Here is a 16100-nt window from a genome sequence, read left to right as displayed (position 1 = left end):
GTTTTAGATCAATTAGACAACATTAGAAACATTTTCTCATTTAGATTATATTTACCAACAGATTAAAAGTCAAGCCAGCTATTTTAGACAATTGTTAACTACAAGAGAAATTTAAAAAAAATTGTTGTCTATTTTTTCTAATAGAAAATTGGTCAAGAATATAGAGTTCTTTTTGTTTGTTAAATGTAAATAAACTCAAATTTAAGAGAATATTTCCAGAGGATGTAACAAGTACTAAAATCATGTAATTAGTAGTTACCCTAGTGACATTTTATTCAAGTTCAATGGAGGAACCCGAGCAAAAATCTACTGAGGCCAGCGGGATAGAGAAATGCCAGAGCCAAATTTTCATCCCAGTTCAACCTCTGCTGCAGCAGGAGGGTCAATGGACAAGAAAAAACATTTCTTTCCATCTAGCTCTGCAAATTTAGGTCAGATTTTTTAAATGCCTTCAATATTTTTGTAACAGTTCATTCTTGTGGCTACATTTAGTCTGTTCTTCCAAAACGAGACAAAATGTAACCACAGAAAAGGTTTTTAGAAATGTATATTTTAAATAAGCATTATAGTCAAAAAACTAACTGAGTTAGTGACTGCCTTACAACCAAGCCCCCACAATGCGGCTCAAAAATTGAGGCCAACCAGGAAGTACCAAAAATTGCAGTTCCACCCTCATCCACTAGGGGCTGGTGTCAGAAGCAAGCAAATCCTCATTGACTCCCATGTTAAAAATACAATTTTCACAGCAGAAATAAACATGTTTACAGCCTGGTACCAAAATATGTTTTTGGTTTAAATGATCTAGTTTACACTCATGACAACTCTGAGGGGGGTGAATGTTTTTCTCACTCTTCTGTTTAAGTGTATTAAAAGTCTAAAATTCTGTATAATTAATGAGCATCAGACCCACGTGACCGCAGAGCTAGCCCCGTGGAAAGGCCTCAGTAGAGCCTCGGTTTGGCCTGGAAACTGTTCCGGCATTTTGAGTCTCTATGTTTGTGTATTCTTTTTTGGATATTATTTGTGCAATTGTTGGACAAAATGAATTGCTGTGGCATTAATTGCACTAACAGAGCGTCCAAGGAGTCTCCACCTCATTTTTTTTTCTCGGTAAGTAAAATTATATTTATGTATTTTAGGTCATTGCCGAGCTGAGCTTAGATTTTAACATGTACTGTTTAACCATGAAATTTAAATGTAATAGGGTAAAACCCAGTGCATTTAACATAATGCTGCACTTTAGAAAATGGGTTGAAATATAACATGTTGGTGGAGCTGGGTTCCGACTATCGGCTTGTGGAGCTCTCGGGAGACCCATGTTTTCCACCTGGTTCTCCCCTCCCCGCAGCTCGGCGCATCTGTGTCTGATCGCGGCTCCTGTCTGCTGCGCGGCTGCCGGCTTGTGAAGCTCTCGGGAGACCTCTGTGTTCCACCCGGTTTTACCCAGCGGTCAGCCTGGCGTATATCTGACTCAGAAGCTCTGGTGTTGTGCACAGTTAACTCCGGTTGTAGCTAGGTTGCTACCTCCATTAGCTTAGCTCCCACCTCCGCGTTAGCTTCAGGTTAGCTTGTAGCTAGTTCGACCGGGTGTCGTCAGTTGATCCCAGCCTTACAGCCCCACCCTCAGCTCCACCTCTCTTCCCTTTTGTGGAATTGTCTGGGCTTGACAGAACCTGTGACACGACCAAAATGGCGGTGGTGGCCACCTCCCATTTTAGCTCAAAAACTTAATATTGGAGTCTATGGAAACCCATTGTCCAATATTTATATGTCGATGCTTACAACCAGTAAAAGTTACTACTGGGTTGTGGCTAAAGTAGAAGACTATGGCAGTCTGATCCTTGGCTACAGAAGCTGGCTTTCAGACGCTATGACTATGACTTAGGACATTGTGTGTCAGTGGTCATAGTACTTTGAGGACCTCCTCAATCCCATCAGCACGTCTTCCAGGGAGGACGCATACTCTGGGGTCTTTGGGTCGGACCCTACAATTTCAGGTGCTAAGGTCACCAAGGTGGTCAAAAAACTCCTTGGTTGCAGGACTTCGGGGGTGGATGAGACTTGTCAGGAGTTTTTTAAGGCTCTGGATGTTGAGGGGATGTGTTGGTTGATGCTGCAATGCAATATCGCATGGACATTGGGGGCAGTGCCACTGGACTTACCAGTCAATCTACGTTCATACCCTCACCTTTGGTCACAAGCTTTGGGTAGTGACTAAAAGAATGAGATTGCAAATACAAGTGGCCAAAATTTGTTTCTTTGCAGGATGTTTGGACCCTCCCTGAGGGATAGAATGAGAAGCATGGTCATCCGGGAAGGGCTTGGAGTAGATCCACTGCTCCTCCACATCGAGAGGAGCCACTTGAGGGAAGTCTGGGCCTCTCTGCTGCCCCCGCAACACAACACAACCCCAGATAAGCAGATGAAAAAAGATGGATGGATGTCTTCAAAATCAGAACTTTGTATAGAGAATGATTACTATCTCTTCAATGAAGGAAGGAAACCTCTGATAGATTAAAGTTAAAGTCCCATTAGTTGTCACACACACTGATGTGTGTGCGAAATTTGTACTCCGCATTTGACTCATCCCCTGGGGGAGCAGTGAGCTGCAGACACAGCCGCGCTCGGGAACCATTTGGTGGTTTAACCCCCCAATCCTACCGTTAATGCTGAGTGTCAAGCAGGGAGGCATTGGGTCCCTTTTTTAACTGACACTGTCACAACTGAAATACTCAGTTTCTTGTTTGACACGATGGGAAAGTTTAAGGAAATCAGTCAATATATGGGCAATCAGGAATGTGGAGCTGCACTGGTCTGGTTCCTCCATGGGATTCATTTCTAGGTGCTTGAAGGTGTTGCATTCCTGGTCCTGGATCTCTGGGACTTGGAGCTCCTTCCATCTCTTACACATCTTTGGGGGGCAGATCTGTGGCCCCACCGCACTCTCTATTGGACGCTCCTATAGAGAAACCTTACATATACAAGCGCGTGTACACACACAGGTGCTCACATGGTGCTTTCATAAGTATGGACTTGGGCACGTTCAACACATGTCTTAAGGCTGTGGTTGGCACTTAATGCACTGTGATTTATTATCGTGTGATTGTTCAGTAAAACAATGTTGATTTTATATTTCCTCATCAGGTTGACGCAGTGCTAGCTTGCTCCTGTTGTACTGTTGTGTGTCCCTTTTCTGCAGGTCTAGAAGCAGACTCTTGTTCATCATTGATTGTTTATTTTTGTGGAACCCCCCCCCCCCCCCCCCCCCCCCCCCCCCGTCTCTTCCTTTCTCTTTCACCTCTGACTCCGTGTCTGGTCGGAATTACAAAGCATTCAAAAAAACAATAACAGTAAAGTTTTAAGCATCAGGCGTGACATTAAAAGCAGACGCTTTGATGCTCCACCTGAGAGTAAATCTGTAAGGCTTGTCACCAGCATTCAGACATCAATTCTGTTTGCTTCACAGCCAGACAGGACATGGGAGAAAAAAAAAAGAAGGTGCCGCATTCATGTGGTCAAACAATTACACACAAGTATAGACATATAAGGAATGTCCAGCCATCATACTGCTCAGGAAGGAGACAGGTTCTGAGATGTTTTTGTCCAAAAGATGGTATCCATAGTGAAACGTGTCCTGTACTGATATGGGCTGAAGAAACATAAAATAGCCAGATACCTGTTTGCTGTTTTGACCTAAACATTCTAAAATTATTATCAATTTAAATCAAGTATAATTATCACAACACTGCAATAGCTAATCTGTGAACAAGCTAGCTTTTGAACACAGACACAATCACAGAGAACTCATGCCTCCCTTCAGGTATCATCCTTGGGCCTTGTCCTGTTATTAAAAAAGACAACAAAGCACTTTTCTGGTGGACATATGCAGCCAGCCTTCCCTAGATGTCTCGATTAGCCCCAAAGTAACCGGATGTCCGCCACAAGCTCATCGATGCAGGTTTTCAGCAGTCAGTCCACAATGGAAAATGTAAACATGCTGGTTTTTCAGGTTAAAAATCTTTTTATAAGCTGTGTTTTGTCAAAGTTGTTAATATTATGTGTGTTGTGTTGTTATTGCAAAAGGTGGAGGAAGCTAGACGGTATTAAAATTTGGATACCGCCCAAGCCTATTTTCTATTATATCAATATTAGTGTTTTACTCATTACAATGACAGGCGAGGCAGTGTCCCCCTTGCTTCCTCTGACTGTACGTCAGAGAGGTAAACACACGGTTGCTATTCCAACTCCAACTTACTACAAAGGGGTGGCCAAGACTGCTGCTTTTATACCCCACAGCGGCAGTGCAGATGATGTCACACGTACCGGCTAACTTCACATATCACCACTTCGCAAACATCAAGAGCTGATTCAAACTCAAATGTAATGCCAATTGTTATCCATAGAGCACCACACTGGTGGTGTTAGGCTGAACACATTTCAAATAAGATGAACTAAAATATCAAAATATTGACTACACAATTAGAAAACACTAATAGACACTCATTTATACAGTTTCTCAACAAAAAAAGGTAGTTTTGGGGGTGACTTGCTCTTTAATTACAGAAACAAGAGGGAGTCTAATTTGTTACCATGCATCCCTGAAAATTTCCCTCAAATCTGTAGATAATTCAGCATCTATTACAGTCTAAATTGGTTATTGGACTTACTGAAGCTGGGTCCTCCAAGTCCATGTCCCGGGTCTCTGGGTCCTTAAGAGCACAATAAAAGAATAAATTAGTTCAGGAAAAGTTGATCTGTCGCAGCTAATATAAGCCTAAAACCGTGAACTTTTTTCACATAGACTCCTTTATGTAACTGCTCACACTACTCCCTGTGACTCTGAGCACACCTGATCTGTGGATTTTTGACTAAAACGTTACTCTACTTTCAACCATATTTAATTTTGTCATGAATCAGACCCTTCCCAACACCAGGGGCAAAACAGACGAGCTGCATCTTTAAGCTCCAGTTTTTAGTCAATAAACTGAGCTAGTTCACATCAAGGAACTTCAGACTGATTTGATTCTGTAGTTCATGTTCATAAATGTTTGTGTATTTCATGACACACAATGAAAGAACAATAGCAACTCTTTGTGCTGAAAAAGAGCTCTGAACATGTTTATTATTACAGTTTTTACCTGACTTTATGAACCCCTACCTCAGCTGAACTCTTTATCAGCTAACAAAGCCAACTTTCAGAGCTGGTAGGTTCCAGAAATCTGAAACATTTCAAATGTTTGAAATCCTGAAGATGCCGGTTATTTTACAGATCAAGTTACCAAAACATCGGGAACCAGATAAAAATCTTTCTTTCAAACTCCATTTTGCCACGACAAACTTGAAACGCTCAGAATGAGCAGAATCATGTTGATCTCCGGCTGAAAGTGCGGACGACAACAAATAAACAATTTATTTGTTACCAAAACTTTATAGAAGTCTCAGCCTTTCTTCATCTCAATATGTTAATCATTTGATTTATAACTGAACATTTCAGATGTTCGGATTTTACATCTATCTTCAAAAGCTTGTTCTTTATTGCCAAGTAATTGTTAATGTTTCTATAAACGTATCTCTTCTTTTGTTTTAATGTGTTGATGCTGTTATAGCCCTGCAACAATAGAGCCTGCTGACCCAAACGTTTATTTTGTGTTTTTATCACAAAATAAAACTCAGATCATCAGTTTGTCTTTTGAGAATTTTTAAAAACTTTTTTGTTTTCAGTTTTATTGAAATCATGTTTAAAAATGTCTTTCAACAACATTTTAATAACCACTCAAAATAAAACTTTTATCTTCAAATTCATCAGTAAACAAAGATGTGGGCCTAGTTCTGGTTCAGAACCACAGTTCTGAACAAGTTATTACGGCCACTTCATTCATAGTGCTTCCATTTTTCAGATCACAGAACTGTTGTCCAACAAATTTAACACGATTTAGGATCAGAAGTTATTTTATCTTCTTTACTCCTGGTTGTTCCAAATATGAACCAGATCAGGTCACTGTTACATCAACTCAATCACTTTTTATTTTGCAGGCATCACGACAGCCAAACCACCTCACAGCTCCGTCTTTTCCAGCCCTCAAAATGCCCAGTTTGAATGGTGGCTGTTTCTCTGCCTTTGCTGTCCATTTTAACAACATCCACACTGCAGACATTTTCCCCATTCTGAAGCGACACGTAAGATCTGCCTTAGCTACTAGCTAACAGTAGCCTGGCAAGCCAGACTAAATAAATGTATTATTTAGTCTGGCCACGCTCCATTGACGGCTCTCGGTTGTGGGGCGGGTTCTACCATTGTCGTTCAAATGATCTCTGCATTGCACTGGACAATGAATGTGACATACTCTTGTTTCACTCTGTTGCATCATCCCACCCACCAGGCATATAGAGTGCCCTGATTGGCCCACAAAGTGGATAAAGCTCTGTGATTTGTTCACTAAGCAGATAGAGCACTATGATTGGCCCACCATTATGGACCAATTACAGCTCTTTATGTGTTAGAAACCCCTCTAGAGAGCTGTGATTGGCTAGCCAGAGTCTTGGTAGGAGCTGTTGAGGTTCCAATGGAGTGTGCCAAGACCAAACTTTGCAAAGCAAGAATTTGGTCTAGTTCACTAGGCTAAGCTAACAGCTCAATGTAACCGTATCTGAATTCCCCGCCTGCTGTAAACTGTTTGAAGTTAAAGATTTGTTGATGTCCATGCAACGGTGAATTTTGATGCAGTGGAACTTGTTAAATTTAATCCTAAGCCATTGTTATTACATTAGAAAATATTTATCTCGGGATAAATTTAAAGGGTCATGTTTTTTGTTTTATAAGGTTATAAACGATATTTTTCACCCAATTCCTGTGAAGAATCACATAACCGGGCCCGATTTCGGATCACGTGATTGGATCGGAGCATCCCTACTTTTTTTGTCCCGTAAACATGAATACACCCGAGGTTTCCAACTCTGCATCCATGCAGCAGAAAACATTACACAACAGTTGACTGAAAGTCTGTACTATAAGAAAGACTTCAGTCTGAAACATCAACATGTTTTTTTTTTCTATATTTATATTTCTCTCATGATCAGAGGATCAGTCCAGTGATAAAAGACTCATTCATCTTAGAATAAGAAAACAAATGTCACCAAAGTTCTGACCTCCTCCTCTTTAGCTTTGACTCTTTGGGTTAAAACCATTTTGTTTGTGTTTTTTTGTTTTGTCACTTACCACCAAACTTATTGAATCCTCCTCGATCGCCCATTCTGATGAAGAGGGAGACAAAAACATTGAAGGCTGGTGCTCACATCGATTTCCTTCAATGTCTTGTAGGAAACCTTCACTTTGACAGTCTCTTCTTTAACCCCCACCCCATGAAACCCAAATGATCCTGGTTCAGGCTTCAGTACAGACCTCACCAGCAGGCCAGGTTCAGTATGTTTTAGAAACGTTGAATCTCTCTTTTACTTGTGTTTCGGACCATTTGCTGTGGTCTCAAGCCCGGACCAGACTGTGTGTTTTTGGCTGTCACACAGGACTGCTCATGTCACACTGTACGGCGCAAGATTTCAGTGAGCCAGACTGCACAACGCCTCGCTCTAGTAGGACACGTCACATCACGAGCGCAATCCCCCAAAAGCATACGTCACTTATAGCTGACAGCTAACCAAAACAACAATGTTGAAAATAGAAAATCATCACAGCTGTCAACACTTCTATTATTAGCAGTGGCGGCTTGTCCATAGGGGGCGCTAGGGTGCCGCCCCACCAGTCTCACAGTAGGAAGAAGGAGATAGGAATAACAAAATATTTTTAAAAAACATGAAAATTAAACTAAACGATCTATGCATCATACAGACTATAAGTTGTGTATAATCTGCATTTAAGTGTAGTTTACAAATGTTATTTCACACTTTTGTCATGACTAAATCATCTTGTGGCGTGTTTCCTGTTCCTTTTGGTGGCAGCAATCTTTACCATAGTCCTACGCTATACCTGGTGCATGAGCGCTGGATCCCCCTCCAATACAAAGAATAGGAGAGCCTTTGGCCACACAGGTTTGTGACCGACACCGGGCGGAGTCTCAGCTCAGATCAGGACGTTCACCCTGACTTCCACGAAATTAGCTTTGTTTTGCTGCTAAGTTTGCATTTGCTGGTGAATATTAAGCATAATTTTGAAACAAGTTTGTTGCTGCTACCAGGTCTTTAGTTGCAAGCTGTGTGACGCATTAGAATGGCAGTTTGGCATTCCCTAGTGGTGACATGTGGTTATTGCCCTGACACCACAACCGCAAATCATGGAAGTAAATGTTCAGAATTATGAGCGAAGGAGCTCATTTGAATACATTCATAATGTAAACACATTTCTAATCCATGTTTCTCATGAAAAACTTTTGTTTTTGACTAGAAATATTTAATAATAATGTTGTTGACACATTATATTTAAACACATTTGAGACTAATGTTTTAGTGAGTATTTTTTTAATATTATTTTTCTGCTTGCTTGAACTATTTTGCTGATGGTTTGAAAAAACTGGAATGTGACTCAAAATTACAAACATTTTAAAGACATTATTATTTTTCCAAATAAATCATCATTTCTTTTATTTATCTGCCCATAAACCGTCCTATTGTCAGGAAGCCAGTGGATAAGAAACATGTTAATTTTACCCATGTCTTAAAAAGCTGCCTCGTTACTCATGTGCATCTTCCCACAACAGGGTTTGCAAATCTCAACAGACATGCTCTTTTCAGCACAACTGTTAAAATTCACCCTACCCAAAAACTACATTCACCAACTGCTTATTAGACTCCAAACTCGAACTCCAAAAAAGGAATGGTCCGCATGTTCCTGCGTGTAGCTCGATGGTGTAGCTGTTGCTAGTGGTGCTAATTCTACTCTTGTATGATGCTCTCGTCACTAGTTGTTTACTCCCTGAGTGTATTTTCATTGGTCGATTTCAGATGGGACAGCAGCAGCTCAGAAGGTAGAGCAGGTTGTCCAGTAATAGGAAGGTTGCAGGTTCGATCCAGAGAATGCCGTTGTTGTGTCCTTGGGCAAGGCGCTCACCCTCACGTTCACCAATTTTTGTCACGACTCTTGGGCGGATGAAAAAAAACACAATGTGGTCCGGGCTTTACTAGAAATTAATGCCATGTGAGTCATTCTCTGTAGAAAAAAGCTCTAGCGCTCCTGTTTCAGAAAGCACAAGTTAGCCAGCGGAGTGGGCTGATAGAAAACGGCAGGATTTGGTGTCTTACTCATTACTATTGTCGATATTCTAACATCTGGCCTCTGATTGGCTAACAGCAGTCCAACTTTTCCCCTACCTCCATTCACTCTGCAACGTTGATGTTTTATCTCCACAAATAACGCAATCCTGAAGGAGTTCTGTCTTATTGTCTTGCTAATGATTAGCTTCAAATAGCTGAGCAGTGCTCTTCTCTTTCTTGGCTGCAAAAGTCAACAACAGCCTTCCACGTTGTAAGCCAAGACAGGTGAGTCTATGAATGCTAATTTGCAGTGTGACATAGATTTGTGTGGCTTTTCTAATCTGAGTCTTTCCCTGTCTATTTTTTTTTAATGGCTAATGTCGGAAATAGGGATATTAGGGCATTTTCAAACCTAGCATGACTGATCCTACTTCAAAAATAAAAAAATAAAACACTGTTTCTCTGTGAACTTCTTAATAAGTTAGAAGTTTTACAGAAAACAACATACTGGTTTTAACTGATCAAGACACACTTTTCATCCTTGGACAAGCACTCATTACTCCCGGGGCTTTACAAGTATTCTCCCAAATTGGTGAAATGTTTCCCGTTTGTTTTGACTTGTAAGAGGACCGTGATGGCCTAAAGGCAGAAACCAAGCCTGTTGAGATGGAAAGTCCTAGGAGAAGATTCAGAGATTGATTAAAGCAGATAATGATGCTGTCAGGGCTGGATATAGGAAGGTGGTGGAAACAGGTGAGAGAAGCAGGCAAAGGTAACTTTCAGGTCCAGGCCAGAGAAACACTTTCAAAGGAATACTTTGGCCTTTCTGAATTGTGATTCTGTGTCAAATTATAAAAAATTCCTATCTCACTTATTGTAAATGGCTTTCTGAATGACCTGTTTTGAAAATGGAGGTCAAGTCCAACAGGATGAGCAGGTGGCTGATTTAAGAGCAGCGAAGACCAAACAGCGGATCATGGTGCATTATTTCATAAGCCTTTACATTACTGGCAGTTTCACATTACATAAGTATTATTGATAAGAATTTGATGACAGTGTAAAAGTGTCTAATGTTTACATGAACCACTTGGGAGTGCTGGAGAGTCAAGTCCTTTCAGATCCAAAAAAAACACATAAAATTTGTAGTTTTGTTATATTAAAACAGATGCAATCAAAATTTACTGCAGTTCATAGAGACATTTTAAAAACCCTTTGCACCTGGGATACATAGCATGACATCATCAAAGAGAGGAGATTTAGAAATGTGAACAGCTATAGCTCCTGCCCGTTTCCTCTCTCCTTCTGAAAGAAGCAGAAATCCATGCCTCATGCAGCACGCGCACACACACACACACACACACACACACACACACACACACACACACACACACACACACACACACACAGCCACAAATACACTAATCACCTAGCTCCAATACACAAAAGATAAATCCCTTTTCGTTTCCCTCCTTCTTCCTCACTTAGCTTTAGGTTTACAGACCGGCATTAATTCAGTGCAGGTCGAGTTAGCATTTAAGCTAGGTTGGTGGGCTAATCTAACTGAGGCGTGTCTCTGCATCACCCCACAGTGCATGCTGGGAACAGGGGAGCATTCTCATTAATGACGATTTATTTGTGTGTATATGCAGCTCTATCGGTCAACAGTCTAGGCTCGCATAAATGAATGGTTCTGCTATAGAGGCCAGGGGAGGAACTTAAGAGCAACATACAAGATGAAAAATGACCTATTTTATATCTTAGAACAGGGTCAGTGTGTCACATTTAGGCATTTTAAGTTACTTAAAAAATAAACAATGTACCCCAGTTTTAAACCATCATCCATACATTTAGCTGTCCTTGGTGATATTGATGTTTGTAAACGACCACAGAAGTTAATGTTTAAGACCATGTAATGTGAAACAGGTGGCAGTCAAAAGGTTTATAACATACCATCACATGAACTAAACTTTAGGAGATTGGAGCCATTTTGAAATGGTAGCAACACACTTTAGTCTTCACTCTTACTAGCTGTTAGCGCATCACTCCTGAATGATGACTCATATTTTTAACAAGTTACGGAAGAATTGAACATAATGGCTTTTAATCCTAGAGCGTGTAGATGTGTAGTTGTCTGAACATTGAATCCCACGAGAACCTTGGTAGGGTGGGTCTATGTCCAGTTGGTCTGTTGAGTAATGCCCCCACCACACCCCCAGCTTTCAGCTACACTTAAAGCATTTTTACAGATTTATATCATTTATAGAATAAAAATGCAAACACTAGTGAATTTTATACTAAAATAATCCTTTAAATCCTAAACAAATAGGAAAAACAAATCTGAATCATTGAAGAACACATGAGGATGTCAGCTGATTAGTATCTTCTGACTTTTTTAACACCAATTCATGGTTTCCAAACAAACATAGCCGTCTGTGCAATTGCTATTTTTCTCCTTGTGTGAACAGACCAGAGGCCTCGTTTATAAAATGTTGCGTAGAAACTTAAACACTACTTGAGCTCAGAAAAAAAATCTACTAACGCAAACTCATTTTCATTTTTACATCCCACCTTCTGCACGCTTCCTTTCTGCCATAAACAGTCAATACAGAAGACTTAACGAATACTCTGTAAATGAATAAGCCGGCTGATCGGCGGCATTTCACGAGTGACTGTGACAACGGAGAGGTCTATAGAACGTAATGTCACTGAGACTGAAAAATATAGGTCCTTGTGGGTGACGTAAAAGCACAGAACAATGTTGAATTGCCTTCCAGCAGCACTGCGTTGTTGCAGCAGTGAGCTGTGAAGCCGCACAGCGATTGTGGCAGACATAAATAAGTTGCTCACATTTTCTCGTCAAGATTTCCTTTAAAAGTCACAAAGTTTGTGTAGAAAACGACTCAAGCAATTTCCAGACCCCATTTTGTGCGTAAGCAAGCGTTATAAAAGAGGCTCCTGGATTAATCTGATTCAGCTGAAGTTCTTCACATTCAGCTGCTTTTACACATCTGTCCAGTAGGTGGCAGTACCCCATTAACAGCTGGTTTACTAGCTGCATATTTAACCCCCATTCATCTGGCTTTTACACACACACTAAACGTATACAAAAATGTTTAATGAAGGATCTTCCCTCAACATCAATACAAAACAGTTTAATTACTTTTTGCTTGCTTCTTATTTTATCATTGGAAACTGGTGACCCATTTATTCAAGCCCCTTCATTGTGAAAACACTTGAGCTCACCACTGACGGGGTTTCTGTAGACCCCTGAGATTGAGTGCGTAGAAACAAAGACAGAAACCATGAACTGGCCTTTAAAAGACACCGTAAGCAGGGAGATTAAGTATTTGATGAATGAGAAAACAGGATGAAATGTAAAATATGTTCATTGACAGTATAAAAATCACAGAGCTATGGGTGAAAGCAGCTGAAGCTCTAAGATAATAATAATAATAATAATAATAATAATGCATTGAACTTATATAGCACTTTTCTAGACACCCAAAGACGCTTTCACACACTCTCACATTCACACACTGCTAGTGATGGTAAGCTACTTGTAGCCACAGCCGCCCTGGGGAGGTCTGACAGGGGCGAGGCTGCCATTTGGTGCCGTCGGCCCCTCTGACCACCACTAACACAGGCAAGTTGGGTGAAGTGTCTTGCCCAAGGACACAACAGCAGGATACCCCTGGCAGGAGCTGGAATCAATCCCATGACCCTCCGATCATGAGGCAACCCGCTCTACCACCTGAGCTACTGCTGATGATGACTGGATCATCACTCTGGCAGGAGAGTCTTTTCACCAAACTCAGATCGGTAATCCAGGCCTGCGTGTTCAGTGGAGCTTAACTACCCTGAAAAACCATCTGATGGTTTTTGTGTTGGATTTCAGGCCCTGTCCACACGTAGCCGGGGATCTGCCAAAACGTAGATATTTTACTACGTTTTGGCCTGTCATCCACACGAAAATTGAGTTTTTTCACACAAAAACGGATCTTTTTAAAAACTCCGGCCAAAGTGAAGATCTGCGTTTTCTCCGTTTTGGGTGTCTGCGTGTGGACAGACAAAACCGGAGTTTTAAGGTCTGCAACGTCACTTTCCGCGACAAAAAAATGCTGACATCACGTGTGCGACCTGTGTTTACACTAGCCGACAGCATGGATGCCCTCAGAGCTGCGCTCGCTTTATCCATTGTCCAAGCGCTTTTTGCTTGTTTGTTTTTGCAAGCGGAATTACTGCTCCTTGCGGAAGACCACAGACGAAGGACGAGGTTAAGAACGGGGGAAGTACTGCCGCCTACAGGTCTGGCACGTCCTTAACAACGTATTTATCCGGGTACGTGTGGACAGAGTTTATTTTTAAAACGAGGTGGTGTGGATGCAAGTTTTTGGAGGGGCGGATATTCGTTTTTAAAAAAAACTGGCTACGTGTGGACTAGGCCTCAGTCATCTAAGAACTCAATGGCCAATTATTTACCATGATGATGGATTACACAAAGGTACTGTTGCAGGGTCTGTGTCCCACATAGCTGCTGTGGAAGTACTGTCTTCACAATAACAGTAAAATGTGGTGAAATACAAGGAAACAGGGAACAGATGGGTCAAGGGGAACAAACAGAAAGGAGATATCATATTTCCATCAGGATTTTCTATGAGCCTTATAACCAGCTGCACACTCGTCATTTGTTTCTTAGGACACAAATTAACACTTTGAGTTTGGTTCTCCGAAAACATCTGTTAATGGTCCTGTATCATGAAAAATCCACTTTTTTGAGCTTGTGAACATGTCATATTATTTCCTCATGAAAAACACCCCAACAAGTTTTCTGGCTCCACACATGCCTTTTCATGTCTCAGCTGCCTCTTCCTTTTATCTTTGCTAAACTATTGCAAAAGCCTTGATGGGGCATGTTTCTGTCATGACACCCTGATCCCTCCTTCCTAGTACTGTAAACACTAAGACCCAGTCTCTCTGTGTAGCTAGAAAGGAGTTTCTTTCTTATCTAGTCTGCACTTTAAATATTGTCCAGAACCCAAAAAAAGACTTTTGTCTGCAAGAGGAACAAGATCCCTCTCCACTCTTCCTTAAGAAGGGTTTAATCAGCAGAAATGGTTAGCTTCTACCTTCAGGCTCAAAACCTGAGCCAGAATGTGACAGTGATTTCACAGACTGCTTGTTAAACCATCACCAGTACCGGCGTGGGTTTTCAGATACTTGATACTTCTTCAAACTGGTGCCATTCAATGTTAAAACCACTCGATGAGAGGCCAGGGTGGTAAGTATAACCAAGATGCTAACTGCTAGCTGAATAGCTATAGAGTTTGGTGGGTGAGTGTCAAGGATGGACTGGGACAATAATTCAGGCTGGGAATCTGCAATCATCAGGGGGGTGGGGTGCCACTCAGTGATCTCTGAGTGGGACACGTCAACCACTAGGAAATGTCCCGGTCCTCCTGACAGCTGCTACTGTGTTGCAAAAGGTGCTTTTCTGGAGATCTAGGGTTACATTTGGAAATGGGTGGAATTAAAGTGAATCCAAGCATCTTTTTTCTGGGTTGGAGGAATGGCTCACAAAAATAAATTATATTTCATAAAAAATGACATCTCAGTAGTGCCAACGGTAACATCTGATCATATATTGTTACTCTGGAAAGTGCAAAACACGATACAGACCCTTTAAATCTTGTTCTCATTCTGGGTGGATTTCAGACAGAAACAGACATCAAGGTGAATCTTTTAGCTGCAGCTAGTTTGGTTGTAAAGAGTCTGATTTGATCTTTCAGGATCATGTTACCTAAACCTGCTCACAGGTACTGATCTAAATCCATCTGTAGAACTTGATGCATTTTCTAACCACACATTTAAAGCTCTTTGTGTGGACAAATTGTAAACAACAGTTTACAATGGAGTAATAAGTGAAATATTACAAATATAAATAAAATCTCCACTAACATTCAGCATCATTATGCATCAAATACAAAAACATGTCAGAAATTGTAATTGATGAACAATTATGTATTACAGTTGATAACATAATAATTAATAAAAACATTTTTGATCGACTTATTATCAACATTTATCAACCCTTTCTAATTTGATTTATCCTGATGTGTTCAGTAATAAGCTCTGCTCATTTTTTTCTGCCTTATGTAGGTTTTTGTAGAATTTGTTGTGTTTATTTTTGTAGAACTAAAGGAAAAGTGCTTTACCCCTAAAGAATCAGTACACACACTAAATTAAATCCTCTGGGTCATATTTTGAGCTTAACACCTTTGCTTGGTCAGGATAAACAAAACTTATTTTAACAAATGCACAAATTTATGAGTTTTAAATTCCTTTCAGATAGAAAAAGCTTGTTTTTGATGTCCGACTCTCACAGAAAACCATAAAGTATCTCAGAACGGCAACTAGCAACACTCAGAATGACCTTTCATAAAAACAAATTCTCTCTCGATGATGTTTGGGATATAATGTGTGTGTAAGGGTCACAGTATAACAGGGTGGGGTTTACAGATAACACTCAGATTGTACAGCCTGGTAAAACAGATACTGGGAGATTTACAAAAACTTACCCCATTCCTCCTCTTCCTCTTGGTCCACCTCGGCCCCCTCGATCAAAAGAGCGATCAAATCCACCTCCTCCACGACCTACAAAAGTACCGCCACGACCCCGTCCACCGTGGCCATCCTGACTTCCATAGCCTCCATCAGGACCTCCGTATCCTCCTCCATCTCCTCCTTCACTCATCGGTGGGCTGTCGGCTCTGTAACCTGAGATCAAGTTCAGACAATCAGACATCATCAGATAAGTGCAGCAGGAACAAACAGAGGTTTCCATCATAATGTTCAAACTGCACGTCTTAATGCTCAGTTCTATTTTGTCTAGGATGTGATTT

At 40.9% G+C, this 16100-nt stretch overlaps 1 protein-coding gene across 2 annotated transcripts in view; it reads right to left on the bottom strand.

Moving 5' to 3' along the window:
* Nucleotides 1–16100, bottom strand: part of fus (FUS RNA binding protein) — a 31954-nt gene that overhangs the window by 10352 nt on the left and 5502 nt on the right. For both annotated transcript variants that reach the window (XR_011520648.1, XM_015976085.3), the window contains exons 6-8: nucleotides 15777–15975; nucleotides 7217–7251; nucleotides 4668–4709 (exon numbers count right to left, since the gene is read on the bottom strand). Coding sequence is in view for 1 of the 2 variants with exons in the window: in XM_015976085.3 (XP_015831571.3) it covers nucleotides 4668–4709; nucleotides 7217–7251; nucleotides 15777–15975 (276 nt within the window). In the remaining variant the exon portion in view is untranslated. The remainder of the gene's footprint in view (nucleotides 1–4667; nucleotides 4710–7216; nucleotides 7252–15776; nucleotides 15976–16100) is intronic.

Source organism: Nothobranchius furzeri, chromosome 5 (genome assembly GCF_043380555.1).
Source record: "Nothobranchius furzeri strain GRZ-AD chromosome 5, NfurGRZ-RIMD1, whole genome shotgun sequence".
Classification (NCBI taxonomy): Eukaryota; Metazoa; Chordata; class Actinopteri; order Cyprinodontiformes; family Nothobranchiidae; genus Nothobranchius; species Nothobranchius furzeri.
This window is presented reverse-complemented; position numbering and strand designations above follow the sequence as displayed.